General features: G+C 33.3%; 1 protein-coding gene across 1 annotated transcript in view; it reads left to right on the top strand.

Moving 5' to 3' along the window:
* The window catches only part of LOC140815733 (two pore calcium channel protein 1A), a 48,131-nt gene extending 36,834 nt beyond the window's left edge, over nt 1-11,297 (top strand). The window contains exons 11-24 of the mRNA XM_073174791.1: nt 319-391; nt 1,646-1,711; nt 1,797-1,940; nt 3,061-3,118; nt 3,868-3,975; nt 4,803-4,866; nt 5,814-5,982; nt 7,759-7,823; nt 8,015-8,105; nt 8,819-8,905; nt 9,057-9,137; nt 10,238-10,272; nt 10,369-10,458; nt 11,036-11,297. Of these exons, the coding sequence (XP_073030892.1) occupies nt 319-391; nt 1,646-1,711; nt 1,797-1,940; nt 3,061-3,118; nt 3,868-3,975; nt 4,803-4,866; nt 5,814-5,982; nt 7,759-7,823; nt 8,015-8,105; nt 8,819-8,905; nt 9,057-9,137; nt 10,238-10,272; nt 10,369-10,453 (1,126 nt within the window). The 3' untranslated portion in view covers nt 10,454-10,458; nt 11,036-11,297. The remainder of the gene's footprint in view (nt 1-318; nt 392-1,645; nt 1,712-1,796; nt 1,941-3,060; nt 3,119-3,867; nt 3,976-4,802; nt 4,867-5,813; nt 5,983-7,758; nt 7,824-8,014; nt 8,106-8,818; nt 8,906-9,056; nt 9,138-10,237; nt 10,273-10,368; nt 10,459-11,035) is intronic.
* Nucleotides 11,298-19,230: the final 7,933 nt, after the last annotated feature.

Below are 19,230 nucleotides of genomic sequence, written 5' to 3'. Positions count from 1 at the left end.
AGCTTTTGGTAGTGTAATGAAACATTACGTACAAGAGACAATTACCATTCTGCAAAGTGATGTTTTGCAACATGGATATTTCGTTTCATATGATTCAACGTAAGGATCTGTACAAAAAACAGGTGACTTGCACATTAATGAGATAGCTTCTATGATATTTAATAAGATACTGATTTATATTTTTCAGCTTCAAACCATTGTTTTGATGTGAAGATATGATAATGTCATGATTCAAGTATTTCTTCTTTACATACAGTTTTCTTTTGCAGCATTTTTTCATGTCAATGGTTAAACATGTAATGTCTCCATTGTGTTTAGGACATTGCCAAAAATATCACGGGATGATTTTGAATTGATATTTGATGAGTTGGATGACAGTCGTGACGTCAAGGTGAATTCTATACCCTTGCTTTCATTTTTGTGGGCAGATGTAATTGATTTACTTTATTTACACTTTTCTGTTCAATTATTTTGATCTGTAAGTCTAGTTATTCCGTCCCTGATGTAAAAAAAATCATCTACTTTTGAAATACAGTGATTTTTTCCACGTTGTTCTTGTTTGCTCTCAAAATTTGCTAATTTGAGTTGAATAAACCATGTGATTTACAAAAGCATTTCGATAAATATTTTGCTCTTAACTTTTGTTTTGGACTGATTTATTTGAATTATATTGTAGAAGCATGTGTGCATTGTTCTTTGTAATTTAATTACTTTGAGCTATTCTGCACTGTTATGCAGATTAGCAAATGCTACCTAATTAGATTATTTGCTTTAAAGAACCCTTCCTGTACCTGCTTCCCTTTGATTCCATCTTCTTTCATTTTTACTCGTACCAGATTTTTGGAACTTCAGCTTTTGGTGAAAAATTGATTACAATTTTTAATATTCTGGTTGTTTGATCTAGAAGCTTTAAGAATGAACAAGTAGACTTTTAAAAGGATCCGAGCAGAATTCAAACTTTAGCTATTACCACGTCTTTTCTCATTCTTACTTTTCCACTAAGCACTAAATTATCATTTTATTTCTTGTTCGAAGGAACTTAGGCTTTGGAAGGAATTTTTTACGGGATTTAATTTTGTTTTCTAGTTGATTTGATTTGCTTGATTATTCTTTGTTTCTATCACCATAGACCAATAATTTAAGTTTTTATGGTGTCTTAATAACACCTCATGCAATCAGATACTCTTTGGATACAAAAATTCTGCCAAAAAAAAATTATATCTCGATTCATGTTGTCAAGAAGGGCCAACTTGCTAATTAAACCAATTTATTTACTAAACAATACTAAAAGAACAAAGCATCGAAATTACAGATATTTTTTCTGCTATAGCTTACATGTATTATATATCCTTGAAATTTAGTCTCCTGGAGTAATGTGTTCAACATACAGGTTAAATGGGTGGCATTATATCCATTTGATGTCCGTGTCCCAACTGCCTTCCTTTTTTTTATTTTTGTCCTGGTTTGAGATCATATGGGTCTTGGCACATTCTGAATACCTTGTCATATTCAAATTTGACTTGTATACTTTGTCACAAGCTCAACTGTATGCAGGTTTCTTTTATCATGTGAACCTATTGCTTCAAAAGGTGCATAATTTTATGGAATGATATTTATCGTGTGACTTCTTTTTGTGCGCATGCAGATTACGTTAGAAGAATTTCATGATCTCTCTCAAGCGATAGGACTCAGTTTTCAAAAAGAAGATATAGTGAGCCAACTTCCCTTATGTGTAACCATGAAGTATGTCCATCTGAATTTACTGAATATGCCTTGCCTCTAATTTGTCTTTTCAGGAACCTATTTTTGAAAGTTGCACGACGTACTACCATTCACCTGCATCTGAAATGCTGAAAAACTTTGTGCGAAGCGCCATGTTTGGTTACGTAATAGCATTCGTTCTCATCATGAATTTTGTTGCTGTCGTTATTGAGACAACGGTATGATTGTTTATTTAAACAATTTTAAAATTGTACCTTAGTGTAGTGATTTAATTGTTTTGCTTGATATAGTCTCTTTTTTATATAAGACCCCTTGTGCCATTTTATATGTTCTGATACACATTGAATAGCATTATGTAATATTTGTGTGATATTTCAATGTTCTTTATTTTCTGCTTTTAAAAAATCTCTGTAATCATTCAGATCACTCAATATAATATAAGTTCTTTTTGAAGTTGGTGAACCATGTACGGCCCCAAATTAATCAAAGACGGCTAAGGGAGTTGTTTTAAAGTTTGTTTTCTAAAGTTATCAAATCTTCTGGAAAGAGGGAAGAACTTTGTACATTGATATATTTGGGAGAGCAGGGATACAACATTTTTCTACCTTTGAGGATAAGGTAGATTTCCAGGGAGTGAGGAATGATACAATCATGTCATTGTCTTTAGAGGAGTAGCTAACTGAAAGGTAGCTACTATTAGATACCACCTGCACAGCCTATAAGTGCAAACACATTGCTGTCATTTGGAAAACTAAGAGAATTACATCGATAGTTTGGCTCGATCTATTCTCTTCTCCGTCGCCCTCTGCCTTTGAGCAGTCCAACTTTTTCCAGCAGCATTCTATATACTCTGTTCCAGTTCAATGAATTATACGAGTGATGCATTATTGGATGAATTAGATTCCACTAAGTTACTGGTGTAGTAGCATTGAATTGGAAAAATTGTGTTGATCAAATATTTGAAGTTGCAGACTTTCAACATAATTTAAACAAGGCATAAATATTATCTTCCTGCATGTGGCTGAGCAACATGCATGATTGAATAATATTCTTGGGATATTGAGATTTAGATGTGGAGCTCTTTGTTATCAACGCGCATGAGAAGCATATTAGTCCAGGGCCTTCTCATTGACCTTTGTCTATTGGAATATTGAAATATTATCTCATTAAAAAATTGAAGCCTGTACTATGCCGCTCATTAAACTTGTTTCTCTGTAACGATCACAAGCCATAGAAACTAGGAAATTTCTTTCAGAAAACTTGTCAAATAACTCGCTATTTCCATCATCAAAAGCAATTTTTTAACACAAGGAAATTTTGTTGTGGACTGATCTGCAGCTTGACATAGAGAATAATTCTGCTCAAGGGTTTTGGCAAAAGTTGGAGTTTGTATTTGGTAAGAAATCCATGAATCTCATACTGCATAATGTAATCACTGGACTACCTTTTCTATTTTAGTTGGGAAAGAACGGCGTTTACTATGTAAATATAGTTGTGCCAAGTGATTTGGTAAACTTGTAGTAGTTACATTTTGATTCATTTTCTTTCTCTGCTGTCTGATTAATTAGTCTCTAAGCGCTTTTACCCATATATGTTTATTTAGTTGTGAGACCATACATCATATTTGTTTAAAATACGATATTCGAGATCTTGAAGAATTACTTTTCCATCAACCAATAACTCGAGTTGAGGCGCCAAAATAATGAGAATTACAATTTAATGGCATTGTGCACAGAAATGAAGTTTATTTGCTTAAAGATTCTGATATGGTCTTAAATTTTAGAGTTCATTACCAAGTAAAATACAATGCTGCTAATCTATACCGGTGCTGATGTAGATATTGTCTCATTCTGCACATTAAAGAAAATAACGAATGAGATATCTATACAAAGGAGATGAAATTGTTGTGCAATTTTTGTTTTGAAGCGTGTCAAACTGATCTTTGTAACTATTGCAAAAATATCAAAGTCTCAAACCATTGTTGGTTTTGAAATGGTGGAGAAGCGCAAGTTTGACACTTGGACATAAGAATGATGAGATAGCTATCTGAATTATCTCCGTACATGTCTAATGAATCTTCAAAATCACGAAGTTTTGTAATATTTGTTGTACTTTTTAATCGACAAGTTGTATTTTCCTCCACAGGATGGCTCTATGTCCTTGAGATGGCTCTGAAAGTCTATTCGTATGGGTTTATGAATTATTGGAGGGATGGGCAAAATCGCTTTGACTTTGTGATCACCTGGGTAATTGGTAAGTACCTAGACATAATAGTAACAGATTCACCTAATTGTTGCTTCAGTCACATTTAGAATTCGAATAATAATTATCTTAGAGCTGCTTATTGATGGTAGAGTACCAAGGGATCAGCTCATCAAACATAGAAACTTATACCAATTCATAGAATTTAGCTTGAGTTTTAAATTTTATTCTATGGGAATTTTTTTTTTTTTTTTGAGGAAGAGTTCATTGGTGTTGGTGTGATTGAAACATTTAAAGCATCTAGTTTGCGTGGTAAATAACTTCGTAGGTGAAGGAAATAAAGAAAAAATAAACAGATGAAATTGTGGATATGTGCATGTTTATGTTTCGAGTTATTGTATAAGCAGTTACAGTGCCAAGCTTAAGGTAGCATTCATCTGTCTAACAGGTAGCGAGTCACTGATGTATCAGTTTTAATGCTAAAAGAGAACGAGGAATATAAATTATAATTGATAGGAGGATGTGGTCAAATAAATTTTTGACCTTAATGTAGATGTCACTTTGGTCAGTGTACCATGGAATGTCAAACATGTTGCATGTATATAGTTTTATCTTGTGCGTGATTGAAAATAAGTTTATGAACATATAATTTACTTTTACTTTTACTTATAATTAAAAGTTAATAAACAGAAACTTTTTGTGTTCCTTTGAGATCAAAAGGTTTAAGACATTTAAAATACAAATTCAATTCAAGCTACTGGATGGCTGTCAATACTTACTGGATAAATTTTAAAGAAAGAAATATAACAAAATTTTATAGTGTTTCTTGTATTGGCAACATTATTTATTGAATGAATATCTTGTCTTGTTCATTGCAGTTATTGGAGAAACGACAACTTTTATATCTCCCCGTGGCCTTACATTCCTCTCAAATGGTGAATGGTGAGAATATTTTATTTAAATTCCTGAAGATTTGTTTTATTTTTGTCAAATTTTTTTTTCATATATTTATTTGGTTGAGATAATTAAAAAGGAACAAGACTGGATTTTATTATTGACCAGGCAAATCAAAAAATATTTATATTGTATCAGCATTTGTACATCATGTATTCCTTGAAGAATTTCCTAAAATGCGGAAATAATTTATGATAGTTTCCATTTTCCTTGCTTTGGTTATATTACGATGACAATAAATAAACTTCTAAATATTAACTCATTATCTTATAAATATTAAACAATATGTGGAATAAGTACAGTTGTGTGCTCTCGTCATTAATCTTGCTAGACATAGTTTTCTTCTTGGTTTCTGCAATCTTCTGTTGTACTTCAATCCTAATGCCTAAATTAAATTACATCACATCATCCACATTTCCTTAGTTCATAACTTTTAATTAAGGTCCGGTGGTCAGCCCTCAGTGAAATATGGATCAGAGAGGATCCTTCAGATATTCATGTTTATTCCTGTAAGAAGGAAATGGGTACGGTCTCATGTGGAATTCTAGAAAGATGAAAATTTGGAACGAAATTTACGAGGCCTTACTAAGTTATGGAAAACACTAATCTGAGCACGTCCAGCCATTTAACTCGTACGCTAAAGTTCATGATCATTCGTTATATTTTTATTCTTGTTCACAACCAAGAGACTGCTGGTAGGAACCAATTTTGAATGATGATGGTTCTGATTTGCATTAGAAATTTACCCCCAGGAAGAAACATTTGTAAGGTTTTTAAACATCAAAAACAATTAATAAAAAGCGCCTGTACTTTTTTTTTCAAATGGAGAGAAATAGAGGCTTTTCATCAAGGTGGTTTCTTGAAAAAACTTAATCTTTAAATATACATGAGTTGGGTTCTCCAAGATTTCTAAATGAAATGATTTTTCCCTACAGGATTAGATATCTTCTTCTTGCAAGAATGTTAAGATTGATAAGGCTATTGATGCATGTTCCACAATATCGGGCCTTTGTTGCGACGTTTTTGACATTGATACCAAGTCTGATGCCATATCTTGGAACCTTATTTTGTGTCTTATGCATTTATTGCTCCCTTGGTGTGCAGGTTTGATTTCTTTCTGCATTTATATATATTTGATTTTGTCATCTCTTTTCTACCCTCTTAGCTTGAAGCATCTTGATATAATTTTCATGACTCAGTGAAAATAAGTTGTAATTGCTGCACTCTGAAACAAAAATTTTCTTTACCTCCCAAAGAATTATAGACAACGTTTAGTTTAAAATTTTAGGTTTTCTAGGGTAATGTTTTGGGAAAATAAAATTTATGTTTTATTTATTTAGGAAAATGAAAATATTACCGTGGTTATCAAATCATGTCAAAAATCGTTGTATAAAATTAATTTTAAATTTTGTAGTGATATTTGGGTTAAAATATATACTATGATAGTAGAATATTTTTGAAAATGTTGAAAATAGTAATGATTATATTAGAAGATCTGAAAAGAGAAAAAAAATTGTTTTAGGGAAAAGGAATAAAAGTAAATGATAAAATTTGTTTCGTTATTGGAAAATAAGAACCATAGAGACATTGTCTATGTAGCACGGAGACCTTAAAAAAAATTATGAAGTATCGGAGATGGATACGACACGGACACGGATGCGACATGTGTATGCGTGTCGGATACGGGATTTATACGGCAAAATCCATGACGTTAACTTTTTTAAAGTTGACTAGTCTGACACGGCGATGACTCGCCGCGGACACATTTTTCGGACACGTTTCAGCAAAAAAATTTGATTTTTTTTCTTTTTTAGATCACTGCTATGAAGATGTACATTTTATATATTGACATAAATATGCATATATATTTCTACAATATATTTATATAAAAATTTATATCTCTGCAATTTTTTATTTTTAATACTAAATTTATATATATATATATAATATTTATATATTTTTTAATAATTGTTGTATCATAGCCGTATCGTGTCTTATATTTTCAAAATTTGTCATATCGCCGTATCCGTATCATATTCGATACCATACCCGTACCCGTATCTATGCAACATAGGACATTGTTGATCGCAAAACCTATGGGGATGTTTGGTACTTTGTTTGGACCAATAAATTCCATGAACTTGAATTATTTTCTTTTTAAAATTTTTATATTGTTTTGCATTTTAAATCAACTATTAAAACAGAATAATTTCACAATCATTCTTGTATTCTCTACATTTTTACCTATCATTATGTTTATTCACCTTTGTTCTTATAATCCCACACTCTACATCTCTTTCATATAATACATCAACTTTTAAATTTATATTTAAATGCCATCGCAAAATTATTTTCATAACTGAATTAAGTTTAAAATTCAACCAAACATTGTCTATGTTTTTGTACACGCTTAACAGAGCATAGACTCATCTGAATCCTTTAGAAACCTAGGGTCTAATTGTTCCATTTTTGAGTCAATAAGTTTCATCTAAATTGAATTTTTACTCAACTTCATTTGTAATTATTATATCTAATCCTTTTGAACTAATTTATTTTTACTTTTTTCAAATCTTTTGAAATCTTATTCTGAATTTTTTAAACCATGTATCATGTACCGAATCATTTTTCAAAACAAAATAATTACTCAGTCAATCTATTTTTCTCTTTATGTTTTCACAAATCATAACACAGTAGCACACTAATCACTCTTTACCTATTGCATCGATTTCCAAATATTAATATTAATTTAAACATTATCTCAAAAGAAACATATCCCACAACACTCATAGATTTGAAGGTGAAAAATATTGTAGGACAATCAAAAACATTCTCACTCTTATTTTTCTTGAAATTTATAATTATTTTGTTTTTACTAAGCAGATTTTTGGCGGGATTGTGAATGTTGGAAATCCAGATCTAGATGGCACTGATCTTCAAGATGATGAGTATCCTTTGTTGTTCGTGAAGATCTTTTAAATATGACATATCTTTGCCTAGTTCTAGCTGTACATATGCTATGACTCATGGCTGGAACATGTCAATAATTCTTTTGTTGTTTTCCCCTTTAAAGACATTTTAGTGGAGGGTTTGTTTTTCGATTAATCAGATGATGACTGTATTTCCTTGACTTATTAAGCTACTTACTCTTCAATTTCAATGACTACCCCAACGGGATGGTAACACTTTTTAATTTAGTCGTGATGGGAAACTGGCAGGTGTGGATGCAGGTAATATTAATAAAAACTGCTTTTTTAAGATTTCTGTTACATACTTGATTGATGCATTTTAATAATGTGAAACTTTATTTCTTCCCTATATTTTGCAATTTAGTAAAATCAGGTTTGATTGTTGATTTAGTGGGTTAACTATTTTCTGGACAGTTTATTTTGAATAAAATAATCATCGTATCATTTTCCTTTCTCATGATAGGATGCTGTGTGCAACATTAATTTTTGCAATTGAATTATCATTCCATGTTTAGTCGAAGTTGAGTGCTTGGAGAATATCAAACTTGCAATACACTTGATTCCACATGATGTTTTACCGATAGATTTTGCTTTCCCAGTATTATATGTTCTTATCACCGTGCTTCGTATTGAGAATGTTAATTGTTTGGCTAATTTACCTGTATATGGAATGAGATGGCTTTTGTTAAGAAGATGTTATTAAGATATTGGGATCTTGTGCATATATTCAGATTTGTATTATTACCTTGCCTGTTGGGAGGTACAGGAAAAAATCTGATATTTGAGAATTTAATTAGATGATACTGTGAGGAGGCGATTATTTTTTGTTGATGCGCTTATACATAAAGGTGCAGTACATATTGTGACAACTTATTTCCTGCTTTTTATGGCACCGCTTCAGTTGGCATAATATTTTCTCATGGCCTCATGGATAGAAACTTGGCTATGTGGTTCACTAATTGTTGAAATTACAGAGCTACAAGGATTTGACTGGGACTGTTTGGACTTTAGTCTACTTCGTCAGCTTCTATCTAATTACTGTTTTACTACTTTTGAATTTGGTGAGTTGTCAACAATATTTCACAAACTTATGTAGTTCACCTTCTTATTTTACCCGAGAATGCTCGATGTTAAATGAATATCCTTGGTCCATCCACTGGACCATAACTCCACTTATCTTGATGCTCATTGAATTATCTTTAATGATTGCAGGTGGTGGCTTTTGTGTTGGAGGCTTTCTTTGCTGAAATGGACCTTGAATCTTCTGAGAAATCTGAAGATGGGGAAGCCCAGGTTAGTAACTGACTCAGAAAAAAATTTCTTCTCATGGTTCAGAGTATCCGTATTCCAAATGCTTATCTTGCTCTTTTTTTGGTTGAGCTACCATTTTTGTTTTCCAGTACTCCTTAAAATTGAAATTATGATATCATGCTGATGAGTTAAAAATTAGTAGCATGACGATATTCTTGCAAAATGTTGTAAACATATCGATTAATCTCTTCCAAAAAGCAATAATATAAACGTTGAACTTTGATAGTTGGTTTATGACTCCCCCCTTATGGGTTTGAGACAAATACGCCGTGACTTTACTCAGCTGGCATACTTTGTTTTTTGAAAGCTGTGCAAAAATATGCCAACATACCGGATTTTGTGTAGCTTCATGACAAACAAGTATTGCTGGTGTATATGGAGATCCTCCAAGAGGATTTCAGCATTCTTACTAGACTAAAAATCATCACATATAAAACTTTTATACCTTTACGTTACTTCCCTCATTAATATTTAACGGATTGAACATAGTTGAAGGACTGAATTAGCACACGAGAAAATTGAGAGACTGAACCGTAAGGAGGGATATTCATCATCTCGTCGTTTTAATTTGGGCCAACTGAAAATATGTGATTGTCACGTGTTTGATCCATTAAGCATTGATGGGGAAGTTAACGTCGGTGACGTGATCGAGACAAGTTAACATACTTGAGGGACTAAATTAGCACACAACTTAATTCAGGACTGAACCAGAAACTAGACCTAAACTAGAGGGATGTTGTAATGTATTAGAAAACTATCCCACTTGGAAAACGGAACGAAACTTATATCATACAAGGAAGAACTCTGGGGAAGCAAGGAACTCCTGGATTTACCGATTTAGGAGTTTTTCCGGGAAGAAGTTGGTAGAGAATGACCGGAGGTATCCAATCGACTGAAACCGTCAACTATGGATACTATTTTTGTCAGAAACATCATAAATTAAACCAATATAGCTTTTTTCAAAGTTTTTAGTTTCATTTGACTTCCACGCAAAGATTTATTTCTCTGCACCCTTAAAAATTTGAAGTAATCTCTCTACCCTGCCTACTTGTGATTAAACAACTGTTTATCTGACAATCCAGGATGACAAAGGAAACCTCCGGAGGCGGAACATCGGGTATGTCCATAGACATCATGGTTCTAAAATTTATAACCAATTTGCATGATGCATCTTGATCTGAATCAATGTTTTCCTCAATTTGATGCTGAGCAGCATAAAGTCAAGGAATCAGAGAGTTGATAACCTTCTCCACCATATGTTGAGTGCCGAACTGCAAGCAGAGTGTTCCACTTCATAAACTTGGTTTGTTTCGTTTCTCTCAGCTCTCTATTTATGGATTTCTAGTCAAACTTTAACTAGTAGAGCACATCTAAACTTGGGTTTTTCATACCAACGGCTTCACCACAGAATTTTTCTTCCCTTTATTTTTTCATTTTAAAGCTTGCATAGAATAGATGAATTCGAGAAATTGTTCTTTATTGTATTCAAACGATTTTGCGATGAAAAGATTTTCTTTTCCTCTTTTGTTCCATTTTCTTGGCCACGGAGAGAGGCTGGAGAATCACGTTGTATATGTCACTCCTATATATGATCATAGAAATGGCAAAATATGAGTGGGAGAAATTTTTGAGGGCTGGGCTTATGCAACTGCTTGCCATGAAATATTAGCATACGATAGAGAATCCCACCCGGCCTAGCTGAGGACTGCTACATTCTGTGCTTTCTGAATCAATGAAAACTGGCACATGTAGTAGCACTATGGTGACTAAAATAGTTTTAGGAACTAAAACTATGTCAAGGCTCAAAAATTTTCACAATATATCATAGCTATTTGTTAGTTCTTATACTGGAGTGATGATGCTATGAAATTTTTTAACAGGTTTCTGGAATGGAAACTGCTTATCGAGGGAGGCGGTGTTCCACGACTAGATTTGAGCATAGTTCTGAATATAAAGGTTACATATGCAGTAAATGTTTTTCAGTGATTTCCCTTTAATCTACTTTATTATCTGAGCATCAGCTTTCTTGCAAACTACCTATTTTGCTTGAATTTGTTAAAACCGTTTTTCAATGTGACATTTTGTGTAATGTGAGCATGTTTTTGTCTTTCAAAATATTAATTCGATTTTGGACTGATCTCAGATGGGCTGTGTTATGTTTCTTTACGTGTTTAACTGAAAATTTTATTATTTTTATGTTCATGTTTTAAATACTTAAGAAGAAGTAAGAATTTGTTAATGGTTTACTAGAATGGAGAATTAAAAGTGATATTTTTAAGTATTTAAAATTTCATTGGAAGGTCGTGATGATATTTTTAAGTACTTAAGAAGAAGAAAGAATTTGTTGATGGTTTACGAGAGTGGAGAATTAAAATTGAAAGATTATACTGATCCTGGCTTCCAATCAGATGTGCATAATTCGAAATCAACCTCTAGATTTGTATTCAAGAACAATAGTGGTGATGTCCCTTCGGCGGATTCAACCACCGAGTCTAAATATATAGTTGCATCAGCTGCAGCAAAGGAGGTTGTTTGGATGAAAAATTTTATTCAAGAGTTGGACGTCATTTCTCAAGGAGTTGATCCAGTCTCGATCTACTACGACAACACAGATGTCATTGTGTAATCAAAGAAACCGAGGTCTCATCAACAATCGTTCCACATAATCTGGGAGATTGTGCGAAGATGAGACATATCAGTAGAGAGAGTCGTCCTCTACAGATAAAATAACTAATCCACTGACGAAACCCTGTCAGGACCATTTTTTGAGAAGCATCGTGAACCAATAGGTAGTTGGTTTTGAGGGCAAGTGGGAGATTGTTAGAGTAGGTACACTGCGAGCTAACTTGTGGTTTGAACTTTATTGGCTGTTATGTAAAAAAAATATTAATTTAATAATTTTTTTCGATTTTATCAAATTATGATATTTACATTATGCAAGCTGCATAGATAAAGTCTTTGAATATACAATATTTATCATGAGGTCTGCCTCTCAACGTAAGAGTATGAAACTTATTAGGAAGCGTGTTGTATATTATAAATAGGTTCATAAGAAGCGTGTTGTGTATTCTAAACTGATTCCTAGTTGATTCAGCCGCCTAAAATAAATATTAAGATCGCTCGAGTTTGATACTAGAATCAGTTATGTAAACTCTATGTTTCATTGGTAAAGGTAAATAGATGTTCATTCATATAGATAAATGAGTAATCAGTTGATGATGCACTAAACAACCATCTATCAGACTTTCCAAGTGGTTATCACTTATCGAGTGGAAAAGTCCGCAATTATAGTTGTACACCATTAGTCATTTGACTTTGAACAACATGGATGCTCTACGTAGTAGCATGCACTTTGATCTGTTAACTAACTCCATTGAGGTTCATCAGGTGGTGAGGTTGGGTGTAGTTTCGAAATATGTATGTCAGTGCATTGTAGTTAGAGATTCACCGCTCACCAACGAGTGAAGATATCATATGTGATCTGATGAGTTAATAGTGCAAGGAATCTCTAGTCATAGTAAGACATCATTTTAGAAAGGAGTTTATCAATTGCACATATCATGTCACTGTTATTACACAAAAACACATCACATCGTTATCGAATTCGTTTGCAACTCTAGATATACCAATGGTCACATATTCGATCATGGTATATGAGTTGAATGAACCATATTGTACGCTAACCATAACTTAAGGTTCTTGGAAATTTTATAAGTTATACTAGTAAATCATGTGGCGATGCTACTACATGTTTTTACCATGATCCAATGAGTAAATAAGACTTAAGTATTGACGTTCTTGATCAAGGGGTTGTTGAAAAGAAGGAGGCTAATTAAGATAAGCTCGAATAAGAATAAATATTATTTTGAATCACATGAAATTGTGAACCCACGACTAGCTTTATCTCTTTACCATTGAAAGTCACACAAGTATTAGATTATGTGTTCTCATCGAGATAGTCAAATTCAAGAAGTTGAATTTAGCGATTGTAGTTTTATGGAGATCAGAATGCTTATAAAAGATTGTATAAGTTGATTTCATATAATAGAAGTTGTGGAAGTTAGTTTAACTACTAATTAAGTGAGGGGAGTGGAACTTAATGTTTTAATGAATGAGTTCACAAAACTGGAAGCCATAAAAAATGGATCAGTGAAAATTTTGTCCTACGAAATTTATTTTTTATTATGTAACAAGATATGTACATTTGATAAATCTCTGTTACCTGATTATCAATCGGAGTTATGAAGAGTTCACAATTATTTTTATTTAGTAAATTTAGAACAAATTAGTAGTAGTAACCACTAAATACAAAATTCTCATAATAAAACATTATAGAAGAATCTATAATAGATTAATTAATTAATAATTTATTGAGTAATTAAATAAAAATTATTTAATTTAATGCATAATTAATCTATATATAAATGTATATACATGGGTGTATATGGTTATATGTGTGTGTATATACATATTGTATTATCAATAGTTGATAATATTTTAATAATGCATGATATTTTCAAGATTGGGAAATACATGCATGAGAATTTTTAACAATGGAATACAATATCTTGATTCAAAAGAGTCGTGATTAGATCGAGAATTAAAATTTATAAATATTTCATTAAGGTTCATATGAAAAACATAATTTTACACCCAAGTTTGTCTACAAAAATCTTGTTCTCTCCTCACCGTCACAAAAATCGGCCACTCCTAATTTTGAAGGAAAATTTTTCGGTCACCCTTCTTCCACCATGACCCGTCGTCGCCGCTTTCCAGAATTTCAAAATTCTGACGATTTGATCTCGACATAAATTTCGTGTTGATTTCTAATGCAATCCACAAGAGGACAAAACATTTGATCATGGACCTGATTCAGGATATTCAAATAGGTTGTTGATTCATGTAGATTGTTCGTCAAGATTTAAAAGAAATATCAATTCTGCTAATATCAGACTGGTTTGGTGTCCAGCATTTTTAAACGCAAAGATATACCAAATCCAAACGTCCTATGAATGATTTAAATTATATGATGTCCAATGAATATTTTGAACGTCAAAACAAAAATTTGTAAACTCCCTGTTGCTATTTTATTAGCAATGAATTCGAATATGTAAGTAAAAGTGACTAAAATTAATAATAATAAGACATTCCAAAAAGGTTTTAAACCAAAGTAAGAGCACCCATATTAAAACTCTTGTAATTAGTAAGGATCACAATAAACACCATACTCTTTCAATTTGAACTTCCAGCGAGTTAAGGCTTCCCAATCATATTAGCCAAAGAGGTGAGCTGCTCTATTGAAACGTAAGCGATAAATTTCAAGGTCTCTCGTTAGTGACATAATGATCACATGTATATCTAATCGGATGAGTGGCATGTACATCATTTATTTATTTATTTATTTTTTTTGAGAGAGAGAGGTATTGGGCTGGATTCATTTCAACAATTTACAGTCAGATATAAATTATGTGCAATTTTGTAAAAAAAAAAAATGGTCTATTATCATCTCATCATTATGCCAATAGTGAATATATACTAAGTTTATTTAAACGATCCTACTTCTAAATTCATGTAATTTGCACTAGTTTTTTTCTATACCATTCATAATTAATTTATCATAAATAAACTAGCATAAATAATCTAATATATGAATTTCATAATATCCAAAACCTTTTATGTGGAATAAGTAAATAAAGCAATAAAAGTCTCAAATTCAACTCAATAAATTATAGCATCTTAACCGTCTATAAATAAAAGCGATAATCCATAAAATCCTCAAAAAACTTAAACATATGCGGAATTTCTAGGTCTTCGGGTATGCATTGCGCCTCTCAGATGACTCGATGGTCCGCACCTCACGACTCAACATCATCGTTACCTGCAACCATTCAAACCTAGCGAGTCTAATGACTCAGTCTATTCCAACCTAATATAGCAAATACGTAGATATACATACACTCACATGCATAAAAATTACTTTTACTAAAAATAGATTTTTCCAGTGCAATCATGAAACCTTCAAAATATGCTTCTTTTGAAATCATGCGTAGTTATGAACATTTTTCATTTAAAATTATCATTTTTAGGTGAAGTTGGGTTCTCGAAAGTGACGACATTTATTTGATTGATCAATCTATAAATCATAGTACTAGGTTGTCGGGTTCAACGTCTACTTTTTTGACAATGCCACTGACTATCATAAGAATAACTTCACCGTTCACTTCTTCAACGTATCTATTATCATTGAGATTCTCGTCCTCGTTTTTGACGGTTCACTCCCTTTTCCTTGCAAGTTAAACGTTCACGTTTGCAACGGATCTCTTACTAATTTTTGTCACAATCAATTCACATTCCTCTATTTTTTCCTTTACTTTATCATTTCGTAAAAAATTTATGACTTTCCATGTTCTTTTAAAATTTCCAAAAGTTGCTTTATATCGTTCATATACATCGAGATAAAATACGTTAAAACTTCTAAAAATAGCATATATCATGCATATACTTTAAAGCTTCTAAAAACAACATTTAACATGATTTGGAATTGTTTTAGGAAGTTGCAAACCGCCCTCGATTTTCCTCAAACCGACCTGCTCACGATTCAACGCTATACGTATCCAGACGACCTTAAACTTTGACTCAAGGAGATCACTCGATTTCAAAACTTTAAAAACACCCACAAATATCCAGTAGCTTGCTGGAAATTTAATCTTAGGACCTACGTTTCAAAAACGACTCAATTCGCTTACCGGATGGTTCGTTTACCACCGTTTTCGCGTTTTTGGTTAAACAAATGCCCAAACTACCCTCCCGACTCGAACCAACCCGAGACCAGTCCTTTATTAACATCCTAAGACACCATTTCAGATGTTTGAAGTCTCCAAGCCCAAGCCAAAACCGAAAATATGGATTTAGAATTTAACCTAGGCTCACTTCGCCCTTTTTTTGGCACGTTCGGGAGATTTACGACCCCGAATAGACCACGGCTCGAAACGACCCCGAACCACGCCCTTGAACCCTTCCTTAGACCCTAAATAAGACCATGGTCAGACCCTTTCGGACACAGACCAGACGCTCAAGGCTCCAAACCCCTCACAACAGCAGCCCGTCGAATGGCTCTTCGCGTGCAGCCGAGGAACAAACGCTCCAGCGGCGGTGGCTTTCCTGGACTCATATTTTGGCCCACCATAGACTCTCACTAGGATCCTAAGGCACGTCCCTAGCCCCTGGACCAGCCCTTAAACCAACCCCTTAGCCTACATATCCGTGGCACATCAAAACAGCCCCCGAGCGTGCAAGTTCTGAAGTTTTGGTTCCAGCCCTAAACCAACTCGTCCAAACCTTAGCCAAACCCATCCTAGACTTTCCTAGGACCCTTACCCTTCTCTCAAGACCACGACTACGGTCCCATGCAGCTTCCCATGGCTGCTAAACCCCAAAGTCGTGCCCCATCCCCTCAGCCTGCACGCAATTTGCGTGCAGGGACCACAGCCCCTTGCGGCTGTTTGGTTCGCCTTTTTAGCCCCTTCAATCCTCTTCCTAACATCTAGACCAGCCCCTGGAACCCTCGGTTTGTATCCTTATCTCAACAATTTAATAAACATCAAAAATCTTTTATGAAAACATGATATGCACATGTTGGAAATTGAAAATCATCATCCTTGTAAACTTTACACATAAAATCAGAATACATGCAATAATAGGGATTGAATGGTGCATAAAGAAAGGTTGAAAACATGCTTTTTTCCTTTATTCTTACGAGATACGAGATATGGCACGACGAGAGATGAAGGGGACGTGAAATTTCCTTCTTCCCTTGCTTCCTCTGTCTCAGCCCTTCCTAGGACTCTAGTGTGTGTGACTGTGTGCTGGCAAGAGAAGTGGCTTGTGGTTATGGGGAGGGGTAGGGTAGGACTCTATTTAATTAGTTATTAGTTGGCTTAAGTTTACCTAATGGGTCCTAATTATTTAATTAAATCTTTGCTAATCTAGGTCTAATTAAAGAATTAATTAATCTCATAATTAATCCACTAAAAAGTCCCAACAATAATTAAAAATATTTGGTGCCACTCGTTTCTAGTATCGCACAACTGAAACTACTAATTTTCTAGCAAAAGTTCGTTACCGATTAAATTCGTTCCTTACTATAAATAGGTTGCTGCTTTCCTAATTTGGACTACTAAATATAGAGTTTCTATTTATAACTTTCTAAAAGTAGAAACTTTATCAAAATCGTCCTCGGTTCTCTCGCCTTTGTCGTACATCGCGTATTCGACTACAGAAAGTTCCATTCATAACATTCAATTAAATAATCATTAAATCATGTAAATACTTAAACATGCTTACCACTTATTTAAATAATTTCAAATAAGTTTTCATGCATGCATGTGGTTAGTATGTTCGAATTTTCGGACGTTACATTTATGAAATTGATAAAAGTTACTCGAAATCATACTTGTGGTTTAAAAAAAATTCAACTCGAGAAAAAATGATTTTAGCCAATTTTTTTATATATAATCTTTTTTACTTTTTAAATTATTTTTAACTATAAAATCGTTTTTTATATCTTTTTCAAACAACTTTCCAACTCTAAACACGTTTTTATAAAATAGTTGTTCAAACACATATTTATTGTTAAAACAAATTGTTTGGAACTTTTCAAGTTAGCAATCATGATTTTGATGTTAACAAAACTTGTTATTAGTGTTTCTAACATATTTACTCAAGTGTGAAGTTGCAAACACAAGAAGCAAACCGAAACTGAATTCTTCACAAATTGAATTTCTAGCAAGCTTCGATGTTTTGATATCTCTCAACTGGATAATCCATATGACAATCCGCCAACTTTCTTGATAAGAAAACTCAATTTGGAACAAGTCGTATTCCACGTCAGTTAAGAAAATTCGGATGGTATCAAGGTCTAATATCGCTGAATTACCAAACTGATTGCACAAAAACAACAATCAGTTGGATATGAGCAGTTGCGATATTTTGGTCATATCTCTCAGCTCGGTTATCAAAATGAAGCGATTCAGTATGCGTTGGAAAGATAAGACGATGATCTACAAATCATCTTCAGAAGTCAAAGTCTGATTCGAACCTTAAGATGCTGATAAATGACGATTGAAGCTATTGGTTCTGCACAAACTGAAATCAGCATAGCTGATTTCAGCACACCAGCTGAAACTGAACTGAATCAGCTGAACTGAACCGAACCAGACCAGTTGAACTGAACCAGACCAACTAAACCAGTTGAACTCAACCGAACCATCAGCTGACCAACTAAACTAAACTGAACCAGCTACTGACCAGTTGAACTGAACGACCGGTTGAGTTGAACATAGTTGACCAGTCAGGAAAATACCGAGCAAGACGAATTTGACTGTTGCAATTTCAGAAACAGTACAGAAAATTTCCAAATGGTCATATTCTTGTGTCTAACGTATATGTCATTGTTGGGGCTTATAAATACAACATCTAGAAGATAAAACAAGAGCCGATAGTTACAATCATTCTTACGGCCGCTTTTTGAAAAGGATTCAAAGCATGGGCAGTTAGCATGAAGAAATCAATTAGTTGAGAGCACAAGCCCTTGTGTGAGGATATGTTTGAGATGTACACTGTAAATGATAAATTCCTCATACACAATCACTCACAGTTATACAAGAGAGTTGAACGTCAAAGATTAGTTGAGCGAGTCTTGTACAAAGACGTAAAATATTGTGTTTGTAATCTTTGCATATGAGACATTAAACAATATGCTGAATGTGAGGTGCTGCCTAAAATCTTGAGTGCTAGGAGTTCAGTTTAGGCAGTGGATAAGTCCTAGATGATGTAGTTTGTACAAGTTGTTGTATAAATCAAAGTATTCTAGTGAATCCTTCCCAAGAGAAAGAAGGGGTGACATAGGAGCATTTGAAGTCTACGAACATCTATAAACAAATTCGTGTCTATTTGTTTATTGGATTTACTTATCATTTTCATAGTTTTAAAGATGCATTGTTGAAGCATTTTATGTGTTCTTCAAATACCAAAATATTGGATACCAAGTGTTTGATAAAATACTTCAACTAAAATA

Source organism: Primulina eburnea, chromosome 15 (assembly GCF_022965805.1).
Source record: "Primulina eburnea isolate SZY01 chromosome 15, ASM2296580v1, whole genome shotgun sequence".
Taxonomy (NCBI): domain Eukaryota; kingdom Viridiplantae; phylum Streptophyta; class Magnoliopsida; order Lamiales; family Gesneriaceae; genus Primulina; species Primulina eburnea.
This window is presented reverse-complemented; position numbering and strand designations above follow the sequence as displayed.